Source organism: Musca vetustissima, unplaced genomic scaffold (genome assembly GCF_032173495.1).
Source record: "Musca vetustissima isolate MV318-11 ecotype Yass unplaced genomic scaffold, APGP_CSIRO_Mvet_v1 utg20448, whole genome shotgun sequence".
NCBI lineage: Eukaryota > Metazoa > Arthropoda > Insecta > Diptera > Muscidae > Musca > Musca vetustissima.
This window is the reverse complement of record NW_026872523.1, coordinates 27,576-52,654: the sequence shown is the minus strand read 5'-3', so window position 1 is coordinate 52,654 and position 25,079 is coordinate 27,576. Positions and strand designations below refer to the sequence as shown.

Below are 25,079 nucleotides of genomic sequence, written 5' to 3'. Positions count from 1 at the left end.
TTACTAATTTAGCTGTTCCATATTTGTAATTCCTCAAAGTATCTAAAGCCCATATTATTGCCAACATTTCCCTTTCATTGGTAGCATAGCTTTTTTCAGTTACTGAAAGTACTCTGGATATAAATGTTATTGGTCTATCTTCTTGGCTAAGAACTGCACCTAATGCACTGTTGGAAGTGTCTGTATTCAAATGAAACTCTTTCTTATAGTCGGGGTAATATAGCATTACATCTCTAGATACCAAGACATTTTTAAGATTGTCTATCGCTTTTTTCTCATTCTCTCCCAGAACAATTTTTATTTTGCTTGATTCCGCCCTAGGTATGTTACAATAAGGTCCTCAAAACATAGATGTGAGAGGTTTTGCGATATCTGCAAATCCATGTACGAATCGTCGATAGTAATTACATAGCCCTAAAAATGATCCAAAAGATTTCTTCCAAATTTTTTAAATGCGCCTGTTCGTCTTCGCTAAAAATAATCACGTCGTCGATGTAGACATAGCAGATCTTACCAATATAATCCCTCAATATATCGTCGAGTGCCCGTTGGAATATGGAGGGCGCATTCTTTAATCCGAATGGCAACCTTGTAAATTCATATTTGCCGTTATTGACAGAACGCGGTTTTCTCGATATCTTCCTCTCTTAAGGGTCAATAACTGAAAAGAACTTATTTCCCCCAAGCTTTGACAAAACTTGATATTGAGTTAAACTTCCTAAAGTCTACCACCACACCATATTTTTTTTTTGCCCTGATGCATCTTCCTTTTTTGGAACTACCCAAATAGGCGAATTATAGGGTGAACGAGAAGGTGTTATTATTCCATCCTACTATACCTTTCAGTGCTGTTGGATATGGCTAATTTCTGGAGTATATCGGTTCGAGTGGTATAAGTCAAACGCTCGTCTGGGTCAGCAAAATGGTTCCTAAAAGTATCAACCATCCGTGAAAGTTGTACCTTTTGATTTGGAGTCATTTGTCCCATTCTCATTTCTATGTTATTAACATTTTGAATCAAATATTGGTATATGGGTATTTTTACTTGATTGTGAATTGTAAAGTAATTTTTAGATGAGTAAATCACAGCAGATAATTCCACAAGTGTGTCATTTCCCAAAATAGCGGCAAATGTACGTAAGCCTGGCAATATGTAAAATTGTATTGCTCCAATTTCTTTACCGAATACTTCAACTAGGATATGGTGAATGACTAAAACATTGCCCGATATTGCATTGGAAGAAAAAATTTCCAGATTCGGTTTGGATCTTGTACGTGCTCTGATTTAATATAGTTCTTATTACTACCAGTGTCTATTCAAATTTTGAGTTCTTTTCCGTCCCTCGTTTTTATATTGAAATATGGCAACTAGGAACTATTTAACCAAAAAAATTCATATCGTCATTGAGTTCTTGTAAGGAATAACTCTCCGATTTATCATGTTCCTCTATCCTATTCCTATAATCGCATGGATTATGATAATCTTCTACATCGTTTTGGTTGACAATTTTTTCGTAATCTTCATTATAGTCAGCATAGTCCGGACTATGGAGAGTTGTAAGGGTAGGGAACTACCGGTTACAATAAATTCAGCCGGTAATACTAAAATACACTTTCTAAAGACAAACAACAGTTATAAACAAGCATTTTGTACAATAACGAAAAATAAACAAATAGTAACAATCTACATATGTAAAATATATTTTTTATTATTTCTATAGTTTCATCGAAAGGAATATGATTATACAGTTTATTATAGACATCACAAATCGAACGAAATGGATTGCTTAATTCATAATTAGGTTTTTTAACGTAAGTTTAAGTGGAATATAGTTCCGTGTATTACGCGATGGTACATTTATTTTTATTTCACCAACCAAATAACTTGAGTCTATTTGGCCCTTAACAGCTTTGTAATGAATATAGCTCTAAGCATTAAACGTCTTCTCTCGAGTGTTGGAAGATCTATGAGTTTTAATCTATTTTCATAGGGGGGAGTGCTAAGTTAACATTCCATGGTAAACACCTAAGAGCAAATAGGAGAAATTGTACTTGAACAGATTCTATTTTGTCGGAATAACATTTATAGAACGGGCTCCAAAGTACACAACCATATTCCAAAGTAGGTCTAACTAGAGTGACAAAGAACCGTTTGGTCACGTTAGGATCATCAAACCCTTTTGACCACCGTTTTAAAAAGCCCAGCAATGATTTAGCCTTATTAACACAAGAATCAATATGTAAATTAAAACGTAGTCGCACTAATTTTTTGTCCGTTGAAAAGATATCCAAATGAAGGATTTGTCCTGGATAGGTGGGGATAGGTGTTTCATTAAGTTTTGGGTTGTTAGGGTGCCTTTCGTATTTATTTCACAATCCTTTTTGTCTTGCCTAGCATTCCGGGGAAGTATTATTTTTCTAACATCTGTATTTTATTTTCCTCGGCATTACGATGTGCCCTTTTATGGGTGTCTATTATAATATTTTCTTTGTCAGTTTCAGATGTAACATCGCCAACAACATTCTGGGAAAATAAAACATTGTAATTTCGAAAATGAATGGGGTATATTTCCTAAATTTTGCCCATAATACATTCTGGTGCTTTTATACCATTTCTGAGTGAATTGTCGTTCGTTAATAATATGCCTGTGGTAACCTGGGAATATAATTTTAAATTGGTAGGATGGCTCATCATATATAGAGAATCAAATTTGTTTCTTAAATACGTTTATTGGAATTTCTGTACTATGAATTAAATTTTCTGCGGATCTTTCGTGACTGTGAACAGTTCCTGTAAGAGAATTGATATTGGACGTTTTTGTCCTAGAAGAGCGTCTTTTCATCTTGGGGTTGTTATTTTTTTTACTAAATGCATAGGTGAGGGGTTGGTGATCGGTAAAAATTACTTATTTTATCTGTTCCATATTTGTAATTCCTCAAAGTATCTAAAGCCCATATTATTGCCAACATTTCCCTTTCATTGGTAGCATAGCTTTTTTCAGTTACTGAAAGTACTCTGGATATAAATGTTATTGGTCTATCTTCTTGGCTAAGAACTGCGCCTAATGCACTGTTGGAAGCGTCTGTATTCAAATGAAACTCTTTCTTATAGTCGGGGTGATATAGCATTACATCTCTAGATACCAAGACATTTTTAAGATTGTCTATCGCTTTTTTCTCATTCTCTCCCAGAACAATTTTTATTTTGCTTGATTCCGCCCTAGGTATGTTACCATAAGGTCCTCAAAACATAGATGTGAGAGGTTTTGCGATATCTGCAAATCCATGTACGAATCGTCGATAGTAATTACATAGTCCTAAAAATGATCCAAAAGATTTCTTCCAAATTTTTTAAATGCGCCTGTTCGTCTTCGCTAAAAATAATCACGTCGTCGATGTAGACATAGCAGATCTTACCAATATAATCCCTCAATATATCGTCGAGTGCCCGTTGGAATATGGAGGGCGCATTCTTTAATCCGAATGGCAACCTTGTAAATTCATATTTGCCGTTATTGACAGAACGCGGTTTTCTCGATATCTTCCTCTCTTAAGGGTCAATAACTGAAAAGAACTTATGTCCCCCAAGCTTTGACAAAACTTGATATTGAGTTAAACTTCCTAAAGTCTACCACCACACGATATTTTTTTTTTTTTGCCCTGATGCATCTTCCTTTTTTGGAACTACCCAAATAGGCGAATTATAGGGTGAACGAGAAGGTGTTATTATTCCATCCTACTATACCTTTCAGTGCTGTTGGATATGGCTAATTTCTGGAGTATGTCGGTTCGAGTGGTATAAGTCAAACGCTCGTCTGGGTCAGCAAAATGGTTCCTAAAAGTATCAACCATCCGTGAAAGTTGTACCTTTTGATTTGGAGTCATTTGTCCCATTCTCATTTCTATGTTATTAACATTTTGAATCAAATATTGGTATATGGGTATTTTTACTTGATTGTGAATTGTAAAGTAATTTTTAGATGAGTAAATCACAGCAGATAATTCCACAAGTGTGTCATTTCCCACAATAGCGGCAAATGTACGTAAGCCTGGCAATATGTAAAATTGTATTGCTCCAATTTCTTTACCGAATACTTCAACTAGGATATGGTGAATGACTAAAACATTGCCCGATATTGCATTGGAAGAAAAAATTTCCAGATTCGGTTTGGATCTTGTACGTGCTCTGATTTTATATAGTTCTTATTACTACCAGTGTCTATTCAAATTTTGAGTTCTTTTCCGTCCCTCGTTTTTATATTGAAATATGGCAACTAGGAACTATTTAACCAAAAAAATTCATATCGTCATTGAGTTCTTGTAAGGAATAACTCTCCGATTTATCATGTTCCTCTATCCTATTCCTATAATCGCATGGATTATGATAATCTTCTACATCGTTTTGGTTGACAATTTTTTCGTAATCTTCATTATAGTCAGCATAGTCCGGACTATGGAGAGTTGTAAGGGTAGGGAACTACCGGTTACAATAAATTCAGCCGGTAATACTAAAATACACTTTCTAAAGACAAACAACAGTTATAAACAAGCATTTTGTACAATAACGAAAAATAAACAAATAGTAACAATCTACATATGTAAAATATATTTTTTATTATTTCTATAGTTTCATCGAAAGGAATATGATTATACAGTTTATTATAGACATCACAAATCGAACGAAATGGATTGCTTAATTCATAATTAGATTTTTAACGTAAGTTTAAGTGGAATATAGTTCCGTGTATTACGCGATGGTACATTTATTTTTATTTCACCAACCAAATAACTTGAGTCTATTTGGCCCTTAACAGCTTTGTAATGAATATAGCTCTAAGCATTAAACGTCTTCTCTCGAGTGTTGGAAGATCTATGAGTTTTAATCTATTTTCATAGGGGGGGAGTGCTAAGTTAACATTCCATGGTAAACACCTAAGAGCTAATAGGAGAAATTGTACTTGAACAGATTCTATTTTATCGGAATAACATTTATAGAACGGGCTCCAAAGTACACAACCATATTCCAAAGTAGGTCTAACTAGAGTGACAAAGAACCGTTTGGTCACGTTAGGATCATCAAACCCTTTTGACCACCGTTTTAAAAAGCCCAGCAATGATTTAGCCTTATTAACACAAGAATCAATATGTAAATTAAAACGTAGTCGCACTAATTTTTTGTCCGTTGAAAAGATATCCAAATGAAGGATTTGTCCTGGATAGGTGGGGATAGGTGTTTCATTAGGTTTTGGGTTGTTAGGGTGCCTTTCGTATTTATTTCACAATCCTTTTTGTCTTGCCTAGCATTCCGGGGAAGTATTATTTTTCTAACATCTGTATTTTATTTTCCTCGGCATTACGATGTGCCCTTTTATGGGTGTCTATTATAATATTTTCTTTGTCATTTTCAGATGTAACATCGCCAACAACATTCTGGGAAAATAAAACTTTGTAATTTCGAAAATGAATGGGGTATATTTCCTAAATTTTGCCCATAATACATTCTGGTGCTTTTATACCATTTCTGAGTGAATTGTCGTTCGTTAATAATATGCCTGTGGTAACCTGGGAATATAATTTTAAATTGGTAGGATGGCTCATCATATATAGAGAATCAAATTTGTTTCTTAAATACGTTTATTGGAATTTCTGTACTATGAATTAAATTTTCTGCGGATCTTTCGTGACTGTGAACAGTTCCTGTAAGAGAATTGATATTGGACGTTTTTGTCCTAGAAGAGCGTCTTTTCATCTTGGGGTTGTTATTTTTTTTACTAAATGCATAGGTGAGGGGTTGGTGATCGGTAAAAATTACTTATTTTATCTGTTCCATATTTGTAATTCCTCAAAGTATCTAAAGCCCATATTATTGCCAACATTTCCCTTTCATTGGTAGCATAGCTTTTTTCAGTTACTGAAAGTACTCTGGATATAAATGTTATTGGTCTATCTTCTTGGCTAAGAACTGCACCTAATGCACTGTTGGAAGCGTCTGTATTCAAATGAAACTCTTTCTTATAGTCGGGGTAATATAGCATTACATCTCTAGATACCAAGACATTTTTAAGATTGTCTATCGCTTTTTTCTCATTCTCTCCCAGAACAATTTTTATTTTGCTTGATTCCGCCCTAGGTATGTTACCATAAGGTCCTCAAAACATAGATGTGAGAGGTTTTGCGATATCTGCAAATCCATGTACGAATCGTCGATAGTAATTACATAGTCCTAAAAATGATCCAAAAGATTTCTTCCAAATTTTTTAAATGCGCCTGTTCGTCTTCGCTAAAAATAATCACGTCGTCGATGTAGACATAGCAGATCTTACCAATATAATCCCTCAATATATCGTCGAGTGCCCGTTGGAATATGGAGGGCGCATTCTTTAATCCGAATGGCAACCTTGTAAATTCATATTTGCCGTTATTGACAGAACGCGGTTTTCTCGATATCTTCCTCTCTTAAGGGTCAATAACTGAAAAGAACTTATGTCCCCCAAGCTTTGACAAAACTTGATATTGAGTTAAACTTCCTAAAGTCTACCACCACACGATATTTTTTTTTTTTGCCCTGATGCATCTTCCTTTTTTGGAACTACCCAAATAGGCGAATTATAGGGTGAACGAGAAGGTGTTATTATTCCATCCTACTATACCTTTCAGTGCTGTTGGATATGGCTAATTTCTGGAGTATGTCGGTTCGAGTGGTATAAGTCAAACGCTCGTCTGGGTCAGCAAAATGGTTCCTAAAAGTATCAACCATCCGTGAAAGTTGTACCTTTTGATTTGGAGTCATTTGTCCCATTCTCATTTCTATGTTATTAACATTTTGAATCAAATATTGGTATATGGGTATTTTTACTTGATTGTGAATTGTAAAGTAATTTTTAGATGAGTAAATCACAGCAGATAATTCCACAAGTGTGTCATTTCCCAAAATAGCGGCAAATGTACGTAAGCCTGGCAATATGTAAAATTGTATTGCTCCAATTTCTTTACCGAATACTTCAACTAGGATATGGTGAATGACTAAAACATTGCCCGATATTGCATTGGAAGAAAAAATTTCCAGATTCGGTTTGGATCTTGTACGTGCTCTGATTTAATATAGTTCTTATTACTACCAGTGTCTATTCAAATTTTGAGTTCTTTTCCGTCCCTCGTTTTTATATTGAAATATGGCAACTAGGAACTATTTAACCAAAAAAATTCATATCGTCATTGAGTTCTTGTAAGGAATAACTCTCCGATTTATCATGTTCCTCTATCCTATTCCTATAATCGCATGGATTATGATAATCTTCTACATCGTTTTGGTTGACAATTTTTTCTTAATCTTCATTATAGTCAGCAGCGTCCGATGTTGCTGTGGATGAACTACATTCTGGCAAATCCTTTTTTTTTCTTCGATCGTTCCCACCCCACTCTTACCCGCCCCTGCCGACCGAGGGGGCCACCTCCTCTTGACGTAAGGAGCACGTAAACTCCATAGTCCGGACTATGGAGAGTTGTAAGGGTAGGGAACTACCGGTTACAATAAATTCAGCCGGTAATACTAAAATACACTTTCTAAAGACAAACAACAGTTATAAACAAGCATTTTGTACAATAACGAAAAATACACAAATAGTAACAAACTACATATGTAAAATATATTTTTTATTATTTCTATAGTTTCATCGAAAGGAATATGATTATACAGTTTATTATAGACATCACAAATCGAACGAAATGGATTGCTTAATTCATAATTAGATTTTTTAACGTAAAATTAAGTGGAATATAGTTCCGTGTATTACGCGATGGTACATTTATTTTTATTTCACCAACCAAATAACTTGAGTCTATTTGGCCCTTAACAGCTTTGTAATGAATATAGCTCTAAGCATTAAACGTCTTCTCTCGAGTGTTGGAAAATCTATGAGTTTTAATCTATTTTCATAGGGGGGGAGTGCTAAGTTAACATTCCATGGTAAACGCCTAAGAGCTAATAGGAGAAATTGTATTGAACAGATTCTATTTTATCGGAATAACATTTATAGAACGGGCTCCAAAGTACACAACCATATTCCAAAGTAGGTCTAACTAGAGTGACAAAGAACCGTTTGGTCACGTTAGGATCATCAAACCCTTTTGACCACCGTTTTAAAAAGCCCAGCAATGATTTAGCTTTATTAACACAAGAATCAATATGTAAATGAAAATGTAGTCAATTATCTAGGATAACAACCAAATCGACAAACGAGTCAACATTTTCTGCTTTATAAGTCCCTATAGAATAATCACAGGGAATATGTTTGGTTCTGAAAAATGATAATTTTTTGAATTTCTTAAGATTCAGTGTCATACCAGTAATGCTACACCAATTTGCAAGGGAGTACAGATCGTTTTGCAAATATTTACATTGATTTATAGAATTTAAATTTACAAAAAGTTTGACATCGTCAGCAAACATCAGTACTTTGGTCGCTCTATAGCTGATGGAAGGTCGTTTAGATACAGAACAAACAATAAAGGTCCTAAATGACTGCCTTGTGGTACACCAGAGGAAACTTTAATACTTTTGGAACGGTTTTCATTAAATGATACTTTTTGGGTGCGGTTTTGTAAGGCGATAAATTTGAATGAAGCGCTGGAAGCGCCAGATGATTACATGCTGAAATATTTTTATTAGTATTGATGCGTGGCGGAGCCACAACTGGTGAGTTTAGTGTAATTAAGTTATCACCTTGAGCAACTACTAACGATTTTTTCCTTTTCGGTGAACCATCTGCAAACTCAAATTTATTAAACATTTTTTCAAAATTTTCTAGGCGTGAGTAAACCGAATCGACACCCCTCTTCAAGGCAACCATTTCAAGTTTAGCTTCCTTAAATTTCTAAGGTTCTACACTCAACGCATGCCCAGCGCAAACCATTGTTACGATCAGTAACTTTGTCAAAATGTCTACCATTAAAACCAGCACACTTGAAATGGGCATGCTTATCACATAACCAGCAAGTTATAAGACGCTCATTTGTGTTTGTGATAGTACAACATAAACATCGTATAAACATGCCATTATTAATTTTCAAAGTAATACGTTACAGTTAATTGGTACTGCCTAAAAGTATGCTAGGAATTTGATTTAGATAAGTGTACGTAGAAACACTATAAGAAAACGGAAAAAGAAATAACAACACAAAACGTCAAAAATAGAAAAAATAGAAAGAAACTCAAGTAAATAAACAAAAGTTTTACAAATTTTTACCTATCTTTATTTTACTGTTTAATCAGAGATTTCACAATTCACACTTGCATTTTTTCACGATTTCACAACAGAGTAAAATATTTTTAAAATAAACACTAGAACTGTAGTAAATTTAATAATTAATTTCACTGATTGAAAGCAGTAAGAAAATCACGTCTATTCACTACGAGAGTTACCAGATTAATCTTAACCTCTGTATTTACTGAATTTGGTGTATCCGTTGTCTTTAAGTGAAAGTTGAGTTGAACTTTATTGACTGGTGTTTGAAAGCTTGCGGTTGCTGGCCTTTTGAATGGAAAATTTTTAATTTGGGGTCTATTTGCATAGCTAACGTGTCTCGTTTGCATGGATTGATCTACTCCCATGGGTTGAGGCTTATTATATGTTGTATCATATTGGTAATGTTGAACCGGATTTAATTGAGAACGATTATTATTAAAATGTTGTCTAAAAGCATGATTATTATTGGAGGCTTGTGGTGCTTAAACCATGATGGTTTTTGAGTCCGAGGCGGAAGTGGAGGTCTCGCTTGGAATTTGTTCTGTCCCTCAAAATTAACAAGTTCTGGATAGAATCCTTGTTTAGGTGTTGCATAGTTTCCGAAATTAGTAGCCATTCTCCTCTGACCAAAGACATGGTTGGTTCATATGTTCATATTATCCAATTTGAGGCAGACATTCAATGCTTGAGGCAGTGAATTGGAAGCGGAAATTGTTAATAATTTTGGTAATTCACCCCTAAGCCCTCTAACAAATGTGTTTAAAGCTTTATCTCTGTATGCCTTCGTCATATTTGCAAGACTTTTGTCGTCATTATCTAGGCATGCTATTTTGTCTAGTATTAAAGAAAGGTGCTGGTACACAGCACGATAAAACTCAGTAACCGTCATACTGTTTTGTCTCAAGAAACTCATTTGGAATTCTAGTGTACCTATGTCTCGCCTATCGGAATAATGCATCATGAGACACTTTTTGATTTTTTCCCAGTTTAAAGGAGTTCTGTAAGATTCCAGTGCGGTATCAGCGTCACCAATAACTTTCGATTTAATGGTATGTATGATGGCAAAATACCTACTAATACCTTTTATAGAATTAAAAAGTTCTAATATTCTGTCGACTGACTTACGTTATGAATTAAACTCTCCTGTTCTACCACTGAATTCTCTCAAGCTTTTAACTATATCTGGAATCGAGTCCAATTCCTTAATATTGACTTGTGTTATATGTTGATCGCCAATTTCCTCTGTGCTGTCTAGTGGAAAGAAACTTTTCATAATTTTAATCACATCATCTTTTTGTGTTTGAGTTAATCTTAAACAAGTTGAAGACGTTCCTAAGTCTAACCCTTTTCTTAATCTTTCGGCTATGTTGTCTACTTCCGTCATTTTGGTAGATTTAATATGGATGTTAGTAGGAATGAGGGGATTAGTTGTTGAAATAAATTTAATTTTAATAAGTACTAAAATTTAACAGCAATATTATACTACAGTATTTTTCGGTTAATTGACCCTACGGTTAATTGGTTTCCATGCTTAATTGAACCAAATGATGGAGCAAAAAATATTTCATAGGAAAATACATGTAAATTTTCTCGGATAATTAAACCCTGTTATTTGATTTTCCCGCTTATTTGGTTCAAAATTCATGTCATCAAAAATAAATTTTCCTTTACTTTTCCCGTTTAATTGCATAATAATAATTAAAAAATTATCTGCCATTTGTTTACATACATATTTAACATAATTTGTGAAAAAGACTAGGTGGCATCTCTATTAATTCAAAAAATATGTTTATTGCTAAGGAAAAACTTCGAGAAAGAGTAATTTGTATTGGATTTTGTTTAAATCATTAGTAGTTCCAATTATACGTGATTACTGAATTTGAACAAACTATTCAATTAAGCGTGTTCGGATAATTGGTTCCTCGGTTAATTGAAAGAAAATTTGTGCAAATTTTGATGTGCAATTAACCTAAAAATACTGTATAAGCTTACTTTAATAACGTTAACATATTCATTTCGTTTTGCTTCGGTGTATGCTGGCTCGTTCTGTTGATGATTATTCGCCGTATGCAGCTTTATATTATGTTAAGTTTTGTAGACTTGTTTGTAAATGTCTATAGTTCCTCAGTTTTTATTTTGATAATAGTTTCATTATTCATGATTTTTTCTTTTACACTTTTTGTATTTAATTAATGTTCACATACAATTTTTTCCTTAAACGATCTTTAATTAATATTTTTAATTTACACTGAATTTTATTTCATTACCTTTAATTGATCGTCACAGTTCAATAATATTTTATTTGTCCATTTATTCTAAATGTATATTTCATGTATTTTTTTGTTTCATAACTATTCATCGAAATTTAACTTAAATTTTAACTTGGTTCCTTTTATTTTCTTTATTTATTGTCAATATTATTTTTTCTTTTTCTTTTAAAATTTATTTCAATTTATTCATTTCCAGTTTATTTTTTTCATTGCTTTTCATTTAATTTCACTTTAATTTCTATTTTTTATTTTCTTATTAATTATGAACTCAAATTATTTCATTTCCTTTTTTTCAATATTTATTTCAATTTATTTTTTCCACTTATTATTTCCACTTATTTATATCTTTTTTAATTTATTTCTAAAACTAAATTCGAATTCGCGTACCAAAGCTGCTGCTATAATGCTACTTGTGCGCGACGTTTCCTTGGATTTTTTTATTTTAGTATACAAATCCCGATCTTTTTATTGTGGGGTCTTATCCTTTACAATTTAAGAGGGAGTCCCAGGTTGGGCGCCAATTAAACAATTATTTAATAAATTTTATTTTTTAAAAAGGCCGGAGCGGTTGTTACACCGCTTGTTTATCATGAAATCAAATTTGTAACTAATTAACTTAACTAACTTATCTCTAAATGTCACCTACGGAATTATTATTTTTTATGCTGAGTTTCTAATTCCCACGATCACGCCACTGATATTTGATGATTGTAGAAAAGTGTTATTATTTCGAGTTGCGCATGTTATGTTGGTTTGCTCGTGTTGTAACTGGATCTGCTGTTATGGTATTGGGTTGATTTGCTCGTGTTGCAAGTGAATATGTTGTGAGAACAATAATTAAACATTTATGTTCTTAACTTATATAATGATAAAATGTTTGCATAACTAATTCTGTTTGTATTAAAATACCACGAACACATATCTAATAACGGGCATTAGTAGCTCGACATACATATCAGCCACTAATGACTCTGTGTTAGTAACGTCTAAACTCAAATTCCAGAAAAATTATACCTCTGGTCTCAAAAATTAATCCGATGACAATAAAATTCAAAATTTGATTCTACCTTGGGCGCCATTTTGTTACATCGACCGGCGGGTGTGAATTATTAAGTTTTGCCATACTCAGCTGTTGTTGCGATTGTTTTTGTCGTCCACACTTGCCCATGTACAATTAAAAATAAAAAAACATACAAGTGACACAAATAGTATAGAGATGTCCAAGGTTGTTGTTGAGGGTACCCCAGATGATACATGGATACTTGAGCCCTTAATTAATTAACGTCACGACAACACTTCTCATAAAATATAAGCAAACAGGTACAATAGCAAACTTTATTTCTAACACCACCAAAAATACCCTCAACAAATTAAAAAGCGGACGTCACTAGACACACTCATATACAATTTCCACGTAAAAATCTTAAAGCAACTAATACAAGAAAAACACAAACAAAAAAGAAAAAATAGATGCTGATCAGTATAAATAATCGACTAAGCAATCTCTTAGATAGTGAAGATCTAAACTTACTCATGGAGATTGACAATGTTATTCTCCGAACAGAGAGTAATAAACAAAAAGAGACACACATCAATAAATTGAACAAACTTAAGCGCGAACAACGATCAGAGCTTAACATACAACACAACAAAGAGTGGTTTGTATACAAAACCGAGACGGACATACCAACTAACATAGAATGGTTGCTCTCGCTTGGCTAAAATTTGCTCTACCAACAACAAAAAGAGTGTATCCAGACTAGCCCTGTTCAACCATGGGAACTGGTGCCCTTGTTTACATGTATAAAAAAGTTCGTTCTCTGCGTTCTCTTTTAGTAAGTCATTTGATATGGCGGTTTCTCATTTGTTCTCTTAGATTTTTTTCGTTTGGGCGCATAATTGCTGTGTATGAGTGTGAAGTGTAGTGTCAGCATGTCTGAGTGAAAAGCGTGTGGGGTTGGTGGCCAATGTAACTTTTCCCCCCTTAGAGTAGAGTGATGGCCATAAAGGACTGGAGGTTGGTATGGCCGGAACGATGACATTCGGTGTTGCTTGTGTTGTTCTCCTTGAGAAGAATAGAATTATTATCATGACTGCCTGGATTAATAGGGCCAAGTGGGTAAATTTCATAGTGTCTTCCGTTTCGTTTTCCAGAGTTAGGAGAGCTTCCTTATTTTCGACATAAAATTCTTCCAGCTTCTTCAAGTTTAAGGTTTCTATTGTCCCCTCTTCTTCAATTTGGGAGTATGTTGGAGGTGCTATGTGGGTGTGTTCCCGGAACATACTATAGTTGTCCGAGTAAGGAGTTCCATTGATGACGACTTCGCAGGACTTGTATCGCAGGAGTGCGATTCCTTTTACTTCATGGGGGTTTTTACTACAAGTAGATTTTATTAGTGCATGTTTAATATTAATAAAAAGTATATAATGTATCCACATCGTTTCCAACACAAGATGAGTTGTTTACGTCTTCTTTATACAGCGGAGAGCGACAATAAAAGGTGCTTTCAATCCTGGGACAGGTTTTTGTAAAGTATTGAACACTCTTTTCGTTGTGGGCTATGTATGGTTGTGTTACGATTATTTTGGTAAAGTTAATTGCTAAAGGAATAATATGACTGAATTGGTATGTCATTTCCGAAAGGACAGGTATTCTAACGTTGAATATTATGCTGCTATGATTGTAATAAGCTTGAAGCCCAAGTAGTTCATAGACATGTTCGTCTGAGATAATCTCAATAGACTGCATTTACGATGTATTTACGTAAATGAATTTTATTTCATTTTTGTCAAGAATCAATTTAGAAATGACATTTAATTTGGCTAAAACTATAGCTTCGGCTAGGTTAGTTAAATGGTCGCTAAGCAAATCGATATTGTAATTTATTTCTTCTAAATATTGCATTTTGTGTAGGATGATTTCTTCTTTACGAATTTTGTTCGAAGTCTCTTGTGATAAATTTGCTAAATATGATTCGATTTTTCTTTGTTCTGTATTAATATTGAATGTCAAATTTTGAAACCGTTCAATCATTTGCGTATTTAGGTTATGCTGGTTTTCAATGATGGTTTTGATGTTTTTTTTATTTGTTTCTAATTTCCGTATTTGTTTATTTAGTTCTTGTGCGTCCTGAGCCTCCATGTTTCCGGTTATAAATTTTATGACAGTACCTAGTCCATTAATAAGTCCTTCGTTCTTTTGAAGGAGTAAGGATTGTTAGTTTTTCTTTAATATAAGGGTAAAGTGTTTCCTGAAACTCGTTAAGTTTACGTAAGTAGTCATGTTTGTTATTGAATTGAGCATCCCTGTCAAATTTATAAGTTCGTCCATGAAAAAGCTCGTAAGGTGTAAGATTAGTTGCAGAGTGAAAAGTGTTGTTTTATGTAATCAACGCTTCCGATAATGTTTCTTCGTGATCTTGTTCTAGTCTAAGTTCTCTTCGTTTAGACTTAATTATACGATATATTTCTGTTATAGTAGAATGCAGTCTTTCAACTGGGCCATTGCTACTTGTTTGTTGAAAAGAAGTCGAGTGCAATACTATATTGTATTGTCTACAAAAATCCTTAAAGATGCTGCTAGAAACCTCTGATCCTTGGTCATAAATTATTTTTTTAGAAATTCCGTTTTGTCTGAGGAATGTTTGTAATGATTTTGTTACTGTTAAACTTGTTCTATTTGGAATCGAGTATGCGACGGCAAATTTGGAAAACTTATTTAACATGGTAATTGTTTATAGAATAAAGATCAATGTGTATTATGTCAAGTGTTTTTTTGGGTGTTTCTGGTATTTCATATCTTATCTTTGGAATATTTCTTTTAAGTTATTAAGGTGTTTTTGGAGAGATGTTGAATAAATGATTATATAGTCGGGATAGACGAAGCAATTTTTCCAAATTTTTTTGTGTTTGACTTTGTACCTCCTCTTTATGGACGTACGGATATCTATAGGATTTCGTATATATAGGTATGTTGTCTGTAGTTGTGATACTATTTTTTATTTCATTTGTAAAAGATAGTGTTTGGCCTTCTTTGAAAAAATATCGTTATATTGTTTGCATAATTTCATATTTTTTCTTCTTCTGAATTTAATTGGTTTATTCGAGGACTCTCCAAATTCCAATTATTTATTTCAACAAAGTCGTCCGATTTATATTGTGCTACTTTAGTGGGTTGGTCTAGGAATAATATCTGTTCTGTGTTTGAATTATTTTGGATTTCTACTTCGCCAAACCAGTTTTTGGAAGTATAAAGGCCTTCGGAAACAAGTAGAGTGGTGTTAACATTGTACAGTTTATGTATATGTCACCGTCTTGGATATCTACGGGGAGTTTAATAATGACTTTTGAACTAGGATGAATTATTTGTTTGTCTGAAGTAAAATTAGGTTTTATTTTTAGAACTAAGATATTCTCCGGTGTTGTTAAGGTTAAGATGTGTAAATCTAGGTAAGCTTTTAGTTGTATTAAAGCAAGTAGTATGTCAAAATAATTATGGAACCTAAATACTAGAAACGTTAAGTTCCCAGATTTTTTAAATTCCTAGAATATGGGAATAATAGTTTTTTGGTTATTTTATATTTGTTTAGAACTGTAGTAATAGTGATTGGTTGGCAATCGATTAATGATTTCTGTTCCGTATATTCCGGATTTATAAAAGATGCTGACGCACCAGTATCAATTAAAAATTTTAGTGATTTCCCATACGGAGATGATATGTATATTAATATATGGTAATGCGTTTCCATGTTCGTTTATTTCTACGTATCCGGGGGATTTTGGGAGGATAATGTAAAAATTTTTGTGAGTCGTCTATCATATCTTCATTGTTACCCTGTATTTCTTTGTTTTCGGCTGAGAGAATTTTGGATTTTGAAGTTAGTGTGTCCCGAATCGACATCCATTGGTTCAGGTCTACTTGAATGTGAAAATCTACTCATTCTAGAGTTTGAATCTGAATTTTGATAATTATTGATATTATTATAATTATTATTTGGTCTATAATTTCGGAAGTTAGCTCCTGGATTATTGGAATTTTGATTTGGGTAAGAGTACCTTTGTTGTTTAAAATATCCATTATTATAGGGTTGTTGACGATTATCTGTTTTCCTGAATCTACGCCCAAAATTGTTTCTTTTTTGATAGAAAATATTTTGTTCTTTTAGACAAAGTGCCAAAGCTGAGGGCAATGAGTCGGGTCTCATTGCTCTAATTGTTGCTCCTAATGTTTTTTTTAATCCGGTGAAGAATGTGTTCAAACATATTTCACCATCTTTTTTTGCTTTTATCTTTTTCATGAATCAATACATTGTTGTGGAGTGTTGATTGTATTTCTACAATTTGACTGTAAATTTTTTCAACATTCGCGAATTGTTTTAGATTATGCAAGTCCTTAATAAGAGAAGTTGTTCTCTTATCCGAATAATGTAAGATCAAATGTTCTTTTATTTCATCCCAGACTAATTGTGTTCCGTACATATTAAGTACTTCGTTTGCTTCTTCCTTATATTTTATTTCTTATAGCTCTTAACAAAATTTTAGCACAAGGTGTGCCATCAATATCCCTAAGGTGTAATAAAATTTCTTCGACATTATTAATGAATTCATATAGAAGCCGATGATTTCCATCGAATCGTGGAAGGTCTTTAATAGAGTCGGGTATACGCAAAGAGTTGAAAACGGTAGTACAAAATGGAAAAATTCGCTGTTGCAAACATAAATTTACTGTAAAAAAAATCATTTGGGGAGGGGGGTTGTCTTGTCGATTTTGAATTATCCTTTTTCACTTCTTCATTTATTTTTTATCAAAATGTTAATTTTGTTTTTATTTTTTCTTTATAACTTTTCCTTTTTTATCGAGTCCTATACGCGTTAGGCAGGACTACCGACTGCGCCAGTTAAAGGTTCGTTTACATTAATTAAAAAAAATTGATTTGTTGGGACTTCTGTCCTCTTTTCAGTTTATTGTCAGAATTCTTAAAATTAATTTACAAAATATGTTTTTATGCAAAAGACAAACAGTTATTTTAATTACGTTATTGATTTGTGTAATAAGATATAGTTTTGGTGTGGCGTGTGTCAATTATGTTGTGTCAGCGTATGATCGGTAATTGTTGTGTATGAGTGTGAAGTGTAGTGTCAGCATGTCTGAGTGAAACGCGTGTGAACGGTAATTGTTGTGTATGAGAGTGTTGTGTCAGCATGTCTGAGTGAAACGCGTGTGAACAATATATCATAGACAAATAAACGTATAGACTCCAAAGTACTCAAAAAGTGCTAGTGACGTGACTCAAATCATGTTGTGTCAGCCTGTGGGGTTGGTGGCCAACGTAACTCGAGCGTAAACCACCACCAATCATTCTCGTTTGAGCTGTTGATGAAGGTGGTTGTGCCGTCGCTTGTTTTTCTGATATTGATCGTAGTAATATATTATTGCAGACGAAGTTTGTCTAGAGAGCGAAAGTTACTCTCGCACACTTTGTGTCTGGGTGACCAAACAAATGCATATGTTGCCGACCACTGATCCAGACATTAGGTAATAAGGAACAACAGGAAAATGAAAGAGAAAATTTAGTTACTCTCATAAATGATCACATGAGAAGCAGTAAAGCAGGAAAGTGAAATCGTTTTATATAAAATACAGTGAGACAAACAACATAGTTTCTAAGGGAAAATAAAAACATTTTAATACTCAATTCTGATAAGGGCGGAAAGACAATAGCTATAGAAAAATGTGACTTTGAATATAAAATGAATGCAAATCTTTTGGATGTGTGAATCTTAAAAAGAATAAACAAGGACCCAACATCAAAAATACAAGAAAAATGGAAGAAATTAATTTTGAAACTATATGCACTTATTATTACTGACTTTCAAAAAACAAGATGACAAATAAAACGTCTGTACCCCCTAAAATTTACGGACTACCAAAAATTCATAAAGAATGAACACCATTGCGGCCTATATGTTTCCTTATAAATTCACCAACTTATGAATTATCGAAATATATATCCACAATATTTAAAACTACGCGGTGGATTTTAAATCCAGAAAAAACAACCAACATATTGACCATGATGAAAGACTGAATTTGGCAATGAACAATATAAAGGACAAATGGGACACAATCAAATAACATACTAACATTCCGTTAGATTTGTTTATTGAAATTCTAAAAATATTTTTCAAGGACTCAAGATAATTTTTATACAAGGATAAAATATATATAATACTTTAGTTATCAATTTTGACAGTTAATTTTTCGGCTATCATTTTAATAATTGATAATAAATCTGTAATTTTTGATAAGTATCAATTATTATTTTTCATTTGATTAAAAATCGATTTTAAGTTATTGTTTGAGCCTGCGAAAGTATTTGCAGACAGTTGCGAAAAATAAAACGATAGTTGTTAGATCAACAAGATTATTTGAAGGTACATAGACAACTAAATTACATGAATTTGAAATTTCTATGCAATAATATGAACAAAATAGAAAACAAATGAAAATAGCACAAAAGGGAATAAAAGAAAATTAGTTTGAGTGAAATAGGCAAACAAATTGGGCATAAAGGGTTTATTATATAAAGAAGCTATAAATAGCTGAGTTGGATAGCTAAGTACTTCGATTTGTTACAAGAAAATTTGGGTATAAAGTTTTTTTTATTAATAATTATCAATGTCAATTATTATTGAAAATTATCAGAATTTCAGAATTATTTTTTTTTATAGATTATATTCTATTTATTATAATAATCAATTTCTAAAAAAACTAAAGTAATTTATTCGATCGATTATTAAATTTTAATAATAAGTTATTTCAGTAATTATTGTAACGTGGAGTGTATAGTAAATTTATCATTCCGTATATATTCTTGATCAGAATAAAATTATATAATATATTTAAGATAGAGCTCTGAAATTTTGCTCATATTTGCTAGTGCGGTTCCATATAACGGTTCTACCCAATATTCGGTATTTAGGTAATTTTGGACATGTTTTTCAACCGAATTGCCTGTAGTGTGGTATTTTGGGTTCTCATTGTATAGCACATCTTTTTGTTAAAAATTATTTGTATTGAACCAAGTTTTAGTGTAGCCACCAATGTTGTCAAAACCGTATGGAGCCAAAATGCTAGATTTTGTTTCAAAAAATTTTAAAAATTTGTAAACAAAGTACAGGCCACATTATGGACCAACCCTTAAGAATTTTGTCGAAAAACTACTGTTCTGACCAGCGAAGGCACCTATATTTTGGTAAATATCGGATAAAATTTAAATCTTCTTAAAACATTTATTTTTATTTTCTAGTCACTCTAGAGGTCCCATTTATGAACAAAATATGTATTTAATGCAGAGGAACTTAGACCGGAGATGATGACAGTGTATTCAGAATACTAAACATATTGATACGTGTATTCGGTGTGAAGCTATACATAAAAATTTAATAAAAATCTAATACTGTTTTTTAGCTCAGAGTGGCTCCGCCGATGGGAGTCGGTACGCCGAATGCGTCGAGCAGTGGACTGTAGGGGAGGGGGTGTACGTAAGCCGTGTGCCGGAAAATAAAAGAAGATAATAAAACACAATACTTTCCAATGTAATATTCAATGGTTTATTGTTAGTTGATTGGTGGTAAACAATATTACCTTTGGCAACGATATGCCTGTGCGCAACGATATGCGTGTTGGCTATCCGAATGACAGTATGGTACTCCTTGATGCTTAAAACGTCAAAAGCGCTAACCCAAGGTTGCAATAAACCGTAGCACATACATTTTAACTAATAATTAAAGATCACAACAGGGGTCAATAAAAAGTATTATTTTTATACAAATCTAAATTAAACTCTGTTAGTATTTCTATTACCACACTGGATGGCGAATATGTTATTTCATGAATTATATGTTTAATGCGGGAAAATTGCTAGTGCATAGGAGTTATACTAAAATGTCCACAGAGTTTGGTAGTGTTGTTATCACACTAGGAGTTGTATACTTCGCTGAATTTTTGTTGATGTAATATCGAAACTTGTAAAAAATTCCAGCAAAAAATAAAAATCTAAAAAAGTGCTAGATGCTAGAAGGATTTTTCTGGTGCTAAATGAGTTCGGAAAGTGCTAAATCTAGCACTAAAAGTGTTAAATTGGCAACACTGGTAACCACATTGAACGGTACCCCGCATCTTTGACTTGACCCAAGTCGGCATTTTAGAAAATTTTAAAACGTTTTACAACAGTATTGGCTGTAATTGTATTCTCATTAGCCAAATTTCACTATTAGGTAATCATATTTTTCTCACGTCTTTTCCGTTATATGCAATGTCCTATCATCACAGTTTTCTTTTAGGGGCCACATTAATTTCACATATTTTGAATGTCATCTTCATTGTGGAGGGTATAAAAAGCTCGGCTGGGCCGAACATTATTTTCGTCGTTTTAAATTATTAATAAAAAAATACTTAAATATTAGTTCCCAATACCAATATTTTATATGGGTAATAATAGCAATTAATTCTTAAAAGATTTTTAAAATTACTATAATTGGTAAAATTCTGGAATAACTACTTTTAACATACTTATAGCTAAGACTACTCGTGTTTGTCTTTGCAGTTGTTTCTCCTCTGCTACGATGGATGGGGTAGTCTCCGATTGTGGTATTCACGCGATATTGATCTACTGCCTGAGCGACTGCGTCCGTGTGAATACCATTCAGACCTGCTTTATAGGTTTCTTGATATAGGGGTTTACGCTTAAACCTTTGGACCCCTCTCTAGATATTTCCTGACGTACCTGAGCGGGGGAATTCTGTCCATGAGATTATGGCAGGGGTGTTCCCGACGATAGCAACCAAGCAGGCTCTGAATCGACATGTAATTGTGTCGATGGACGGGTAAGATCTTCGTTTCTCATGAAGATGGTCCATAGGAGTCATGAGGAGAAACCCTGTTGCAGTCCTCAGGGCAGCATTCTGGAAGATCTGGACCACACTGGCGCCGCATAGCTTACCACTTACCGGCCTATTGCTTTATAAGAGGTCAACAAGGTTTCTTTGTCAGCGCCCCAAGTTCTGCCGGGTTGCGACTTGATGACCTTGTTCCTACTTCTCAGCTTATCGCATAAAGCAGTGGCTTGGGCAGACGACTTGAAAAGGCGTACTCCCAGTATCTTGGGGTAGTTGGTGGTCGCAATTAGTTTTCCATCGACCATTATGTTCAGTGGACGCTTCATTTCGGCCGTCCATGTGATGAACAGTGTGGCTGTTGATTTTGTGGCGGATATTTTCATATTCTTCAGATGGATGAAATTAACAAGATCACCTATGTAGAAGTTTAACCTCTCACATATGTCATCAACAAATACATGTTCGTGTTCAACTGGTGGTTATTCCACGATCACCAAAAGCTGTCTACAACGGTGGTGGTACTCAGGAAAACGAGGATCAGTGTTGGTTGCAATGTCGGTGAAATTAAAGTCAATTAAAAGTCAATGATGACGACAGTGGCAAGTGCACTTTGTGGTTGCTTTTGGCAGAGACCTGCACTGGCATGTATTAAAATGCAACGCCTGTTGCACATCAAACAAAAAACTAATAAAATTCACAGAATTATGAATATGTGTTAATATGCGTTTAGCATTTTCTAGACAACTCACTTATTCAATAAATTCTTTGGAAAGGAATGCCGACGATTTAAAATACAAGTTTTGAGGAATGATTTTCGCTCTTCTAGAGGAATGCCTTTCGCTATTATTGCACATTTTAAAAATAGTGATTTCACCTCGCCAAAAAAGGTGTTTTCAAAGCATTACCTTTTTGCACACAATGGGGGCTATGTTTTTTCACTTATTCGTATTCTGGATTTGATTGAACGTATGTTCCTTGCTGTGATAGCCATGTAGCATTTCCCATCGTTCTACATATAAAAACGCTTGAATAATTCATTAAATTGAAGTTTAGTATATACACCTAAGTCTGTTTTTACACGGTAGATTGGTTCCAGAAGAAGCCGTGTAAAAAAGACATTGATCTTATACATAAAGGGAATTCCCCTAAATTAGTGCTATTCACATTTGCTTTGACCAGTAAAAATTGTTTGTACGCGCTAAAGGGGAATTCACTTAAATCTTTAAGCTAGTGTTCGCAAACTATCGATGGTTTCAGACTTTTTTCTTTCATAAATACTTTTTTGTGATATGAACATACTTCGCAAAATTAAATTTGACAAAAAAATTAAGTACATAAAATTTCAAATCGTGCTAAATGGAATAAAATCGTTTAAAAAATATATTTAATTTTCAAACCGTGTTATATCAAAACCGTGTACAAAAAGACCGTGTAAAAACAGACTTAGGTGTATTGTCATATATTACATCTGTAAAAAATCTAATTATATTTACATCCTTAAACCGATTTATTTCTAGGTTACGAATGGGTAATATCCACGGATGGGCAGGACCAATGCCATCGTACTTCCGCAAAATGCAAATGTATTTACAACAAAATATTATTAGAAGACAGAGGGCGTTTGGAATGAAAGTAGCAATACCTGCTTTTTCCGGCTACGTTCCTGAAGCAATGAAACGAATTTTTCCAAATGCTTCGTTTGTTAGAGCTGCGCCTTGGAATAAGTTTAAAAATGATTACTGTTGCTCTTTATTTGTTAAATCGTTTGATCCTTTATTTCGCAAAATTTCAGATTTATTTTTAAAAAAAACTATATCTGTTTACGGCACGGACCACATTTATTTTGCCGACCCATTTAATGAAATGCAGCCCGAAAGTTCCGACCCGGCCTATTTAAAAATGACAGCTAAATTTATATACAATTCAATGCGTGCTGTTGATCGCCGTGCGGTTTGGCTACTACAAAGTTGGATGTTCCTTAATTATACATTTTGGGAAAAATCACAAACAAAGGCATTTTTAACGGCAGTGCCAAAAGGTGGTATGCTAGTATTGGACTTACAAAGTGAACAGTTTCCACAGTATGAAAGAACGGAATTTTTTTATGGACACTCTTTTATCTGGTGCATGTTACACAATTTTGGAGGAACTTTGGGGATGCATGGTTCATCTGAAAAAGTAAACAAGAACATTGGTATAGCTCGCTTAGAAGCAAACGGAAATATGGTCGGGGTGGGCATAACACCAGAGGGCATTAACCAAAATTATGTTATGTACGCTCTCGCTTTGGAAAGAGCTTGGGAAAAGAATGAATTTAACCTAACAACATGGTTTACTCTTTATTCTGATGTAAGGTATGGCGTTGCAAATAAAAATCTGCGAAGAGCATGGCAGCTTTTAAGAACTTCGGTGTACTCCTATAATGGCAAGAAAAAACTTCATGGCAAATATTTAATTGCTAGGCGTCCATCTCTACATCTTATTGATCCTATGTGGTACAACGTTTCAGATATTTACAATGCATGGTCAAACTTACTTCAATCCAGTTATTCAATTCCTTGTGGTTATCGCTATGAATATGAACATGATTTAGTCGATATTACCAGGCAATTTCTTCAGGTGAAGTTTGCCCAAATATATATCAATATGATAAATGCATTTAAAAGAAAAGAGTATGATACGTTTGACATTTTAAAAAAACTCATGATATCAATCTTATTGGATGTGGAACATATTTTATCAACAAATAAAGCTTTTTTACTCGGAAAGTGGATTGAGGGTTCTCATAGTTGGTCAGTTAATGCAAAAGAAAAACATATACTGGAATTTAACGCTCGCAACCAAATAACTCTATGGGGCCCACATGGAGAAATAGTAGATTACGCAACCAAGCAATGGTCGGGTGTAATCCAAGATTTATTTTATCCTCGATGGAAATTGTTTTTGGATTACTTAAGTTACTGCCTATATAAAAACCAAACATTCAACTCAAATATTATTACCAACGATATATATAATTTGGTTGAAATCCCATTCAATTATCAGCGCAAAATGTATCCAACGGATTCGCGAGGAGATGCCTATCAAGCATCGAAACAAATTTTTATGAAGTGGTAATAAATTCTATGTTATTTGACATGTCGTTCAAGATCACACACGTTGGGAAAAATGTTGACAGACAGGTATCGAGCTTCATCGAAATGTCTGACAAAAACTATCAATCGTTTCTCGTAGCTGAAATAAGTGTCGAAACTGAAATAACAAGCAGTAGTTTTTGGTCGGTATTATATGAAATTTACGACAAACTTTGTAATAGATTTTTCCCTTACTATGTTAAAAAATCCAAGCAAACATTTTATTTTTAGAAACCCTGTTTATGGTATATTGAATTGTTTTCTACTTAATTTCCTGCAAGTTAAATTCTTATGAATATTGAGAAATTCAATAATTTAATTTATTTATTTGTAACAATTATTCACTACAAATTTGACGAATTGTAACGACTTTCATTATACTAATTTGTAATCATTAATTTATCCATCTGAACAAAATAATAAAAACACCAATATACATACAATCTGTCCATTGTATTTTTTAATTCATTTTCAAATAATTTTAAAAATAATGCGACAATATTTTTTGTTTTTTTTTTTGTTTTATATTT

General features: G+C 33.4%; 1 protein-coding gene and 1 long non-coding RNA gene across 2 annotated transcripts in view; one reads left to right on the top strand and one right to left on the bottom strand.

The window, feature by feature from the left end:
* The window catches only part of LOC133327135 (alpha-N-acetylglucosaminidase), a 39,561-nt gene extending 15,029 nt beyond the window's left edge, over nt 1-24,532 (top strand). Inside the window, exon 3 of the mRNA XM_061535738.1 lies at nt 22,933-24,532. Within this exon, the coding sequence (XP_061391722.1) occupies nt 22,933-24,532 (1,600 nt within the window). The remainder of the gene's footprint in view (nt 1-22,932) is intronic.
* LOC133327062 (uncharacterized) lies at nt 11,407-11,608 on the bottom strand. The gene is made up of 2 exons (XR_009754215.1): nt 11,513-11,608; nt 11,407-11,458 (listed from the first exon to the last, which is right to left on the bottom strand). It is a non-coding gene; the product is annotated as an uncharacterized LOC133327062 (long non-coding RNA).
* Nucleotides 24,533-25,079: the final 547 nt, after the last annotated feature.